Source organism: Chaetura pelagica, unplaced genomic scaffold, assembly GCF_000747805.2.
Source record: "Chaetura pelagica isolate M959 unplaced genomic scaffold, ChaPel_1.0 scaffold1085, whole genome shotgun sequence".
NCBI lineage: Eukaryota > Metazoa > Chordata > Aves > Apodiformes > Apodidae > Chaetura > Chaetura pelagica.
This window is the reverse complement of record NW_009953230.1, coordinates 1,099-2,702: the sequence shown is the minus strand read 5'-3', so window position 1 is coordinate 2,702 and position 1,604 is coordinate 1,099. Positions and strand designations below refer to the sequence as shown.

Below are 1,604 nucleotides of genomic sequence, written 5' to 3'. Positions count from 1 at the left end.
GGTGGGGGACATGAGGGGACACAGGGTGGGGGGCACAGTGTGAAGGGGAGAATATGGGGGGGTCTGGAGATCCCACTAGGGGACACGGGGCAGGTTCTGGAGAAGATGCTGGTGACCCTTCCCATCCATGGGGGAAACTGAGGCACGGAGGGTGGGGGAGCAGCTGTCACCAGGGCAGGGGGACACAGCAGGTGGCTCTGGGGACAGTGTCAACAGCTCCTGTGTCCCCCCCCAAACCCCAGGCAGGTCACCATGGCTGACCCCAGCCACATCCAATCAGCTGCTTCCAAGAGCATCCGTCCCTTCCGCTCCAGCGAGGAGTACCTGGAGGCCATGAAGGAGGACCTGGCCGAGTGGTTCAACACCCTCTACGACCTGGACATTCAGGTGGACACTTTCCTGGAGAGCCTGGAGACCGGTTGTCACCTCTGCCGTCACGCCAACCACGTCAACCGCGCCGCCCTGGAATTCCAGCAGCAACACCCCCAGGTGGCCGCCGGGATGCGGGTCCCTCAGAACGAGGTGGTTTTCCAAGCCAGGAACGTGGTGCCCGGATCCTTCATCGCCAGGGATAACGTGTCCAACTTCATCCAGTGGTGCCGGCAGGACCTGGGCATCCAGGATGTCCTGATGTTCGAGACCAACGACTTGGTGCTGAAGAAGAACGAGAAGAACTTTGTCCTCTGCTTGTTGGAGGTGGCCAGGAGGGGCTCCAAGTTTGGCATGTTGGCCCCCATGCTGATCCAGATGGAGGAGGAGATCGAGGAGGAGATGAGGGACCAAATGGGAGGTGACGAGGCGCTGGGAACGCGCCGGGAGAGCCGGGACCCCCGGGTGCCCCCCTGCCCTGGCAGGGCCCGGCCCGTGGCCCTCTGTGACCTGAAGAACCTGGATGAGCTGGTGAGACCCCTGCCCCTGGGAGCCTGGCTCCCTGCTGCCCACCCAGCCCCTGCTCCCTGGCCCACCACAGGGGCTCTCTGCCCACCCAACAGGGTGTTCTGTGCTGCCCAAGAGGCCCTGGCCACCCAAAGGTGGGGCCTGTGGGGCCTCTCTGGCCACCCAACCAGGCTCTTGGTGGCCACAGGATGTCCCTTCCACCCACCCAACCAGGTTGGCTGAAGCCCATTGGTCCCTTCTGGCCACCCAACCAGGCTCTTGGTGGCCATGGGATGTCCCACCCACCCAACCAGGTTGGCTGAAGCCCATTGGTCCCTTCCATCCACCCAACCAGGCTCTTGGTGGCCTTGGTTGGTCCCTTCTGGCCACCCAACCAGGTGGCCATGGGAGGTCCTTGGCCACCTGACCAGGCCATGTCACCCTGTGGAGCCTCCCGTGGGACTCAGGTGTCACCTCCTCCCTGATGGGGGGGGCACACAAGGGGGGAACACACGGTGTTTCCCCCCCCCACCAAACCTGCTCCATCCTCCTCCCAAGCCCCGTGGGGCTGCTGTGTCCCCAGGGCTGGACAGATGGACTTGGGGACATCCTGGCTGCCATTTGGGAGTGTCAGAAAGAGGAGGGGGAGTCCCTAAAAAAACGGGGTGCAGGGAAACCCACCTCACCCCCCCCCAGGCCCCCCCAGGGGCCCAGAGGCTCAGGCAGGA

The 1,604-nt window shown here is 64.1% G+C and overlaps 2 protein-coding genes across 2 annotated transcripts in view; both read left to right on the top strand.

Annotated features, from left to right (window-relative positions):
• EWSR1 (EWS RNA-binding protein 1) overlaps nt 1–141 on the top strand; it is a gene marked incomplete at its 5' end in the record, with an annotated part of 24,051 nt that extends 23,910 nt beyond the window's left edge. Inside the window, one exon of the mRNA XM_009997862.1 lies at nt 80–141. Coding sequence (XP_009996164.1) covers nt 80–141 — 62 coding nt within the window. The remainder of the gene's footprint in view (nt 1–79) is intronic.
• A 111-nt stretch (nt 142–252) lies between these two features.
• GAS2L1 (growth arrest-specific 2 like 1) overlaps nt 253–1,604 on the top strand; it is a gene marked incomplete at its 3' end in the record, with an annotated part of 2,415 nt that continues 1,063 nt past the window's right edge. The window contains exon 1 of the mRNA XM_009997861.1: nt 253–900. Within this exon, the coding sequence (XP_009996163.1) occupies nt 253–900 (648 nt within the window). The remainder of the gene's footprint in view (nt 901–1,604) is intronic.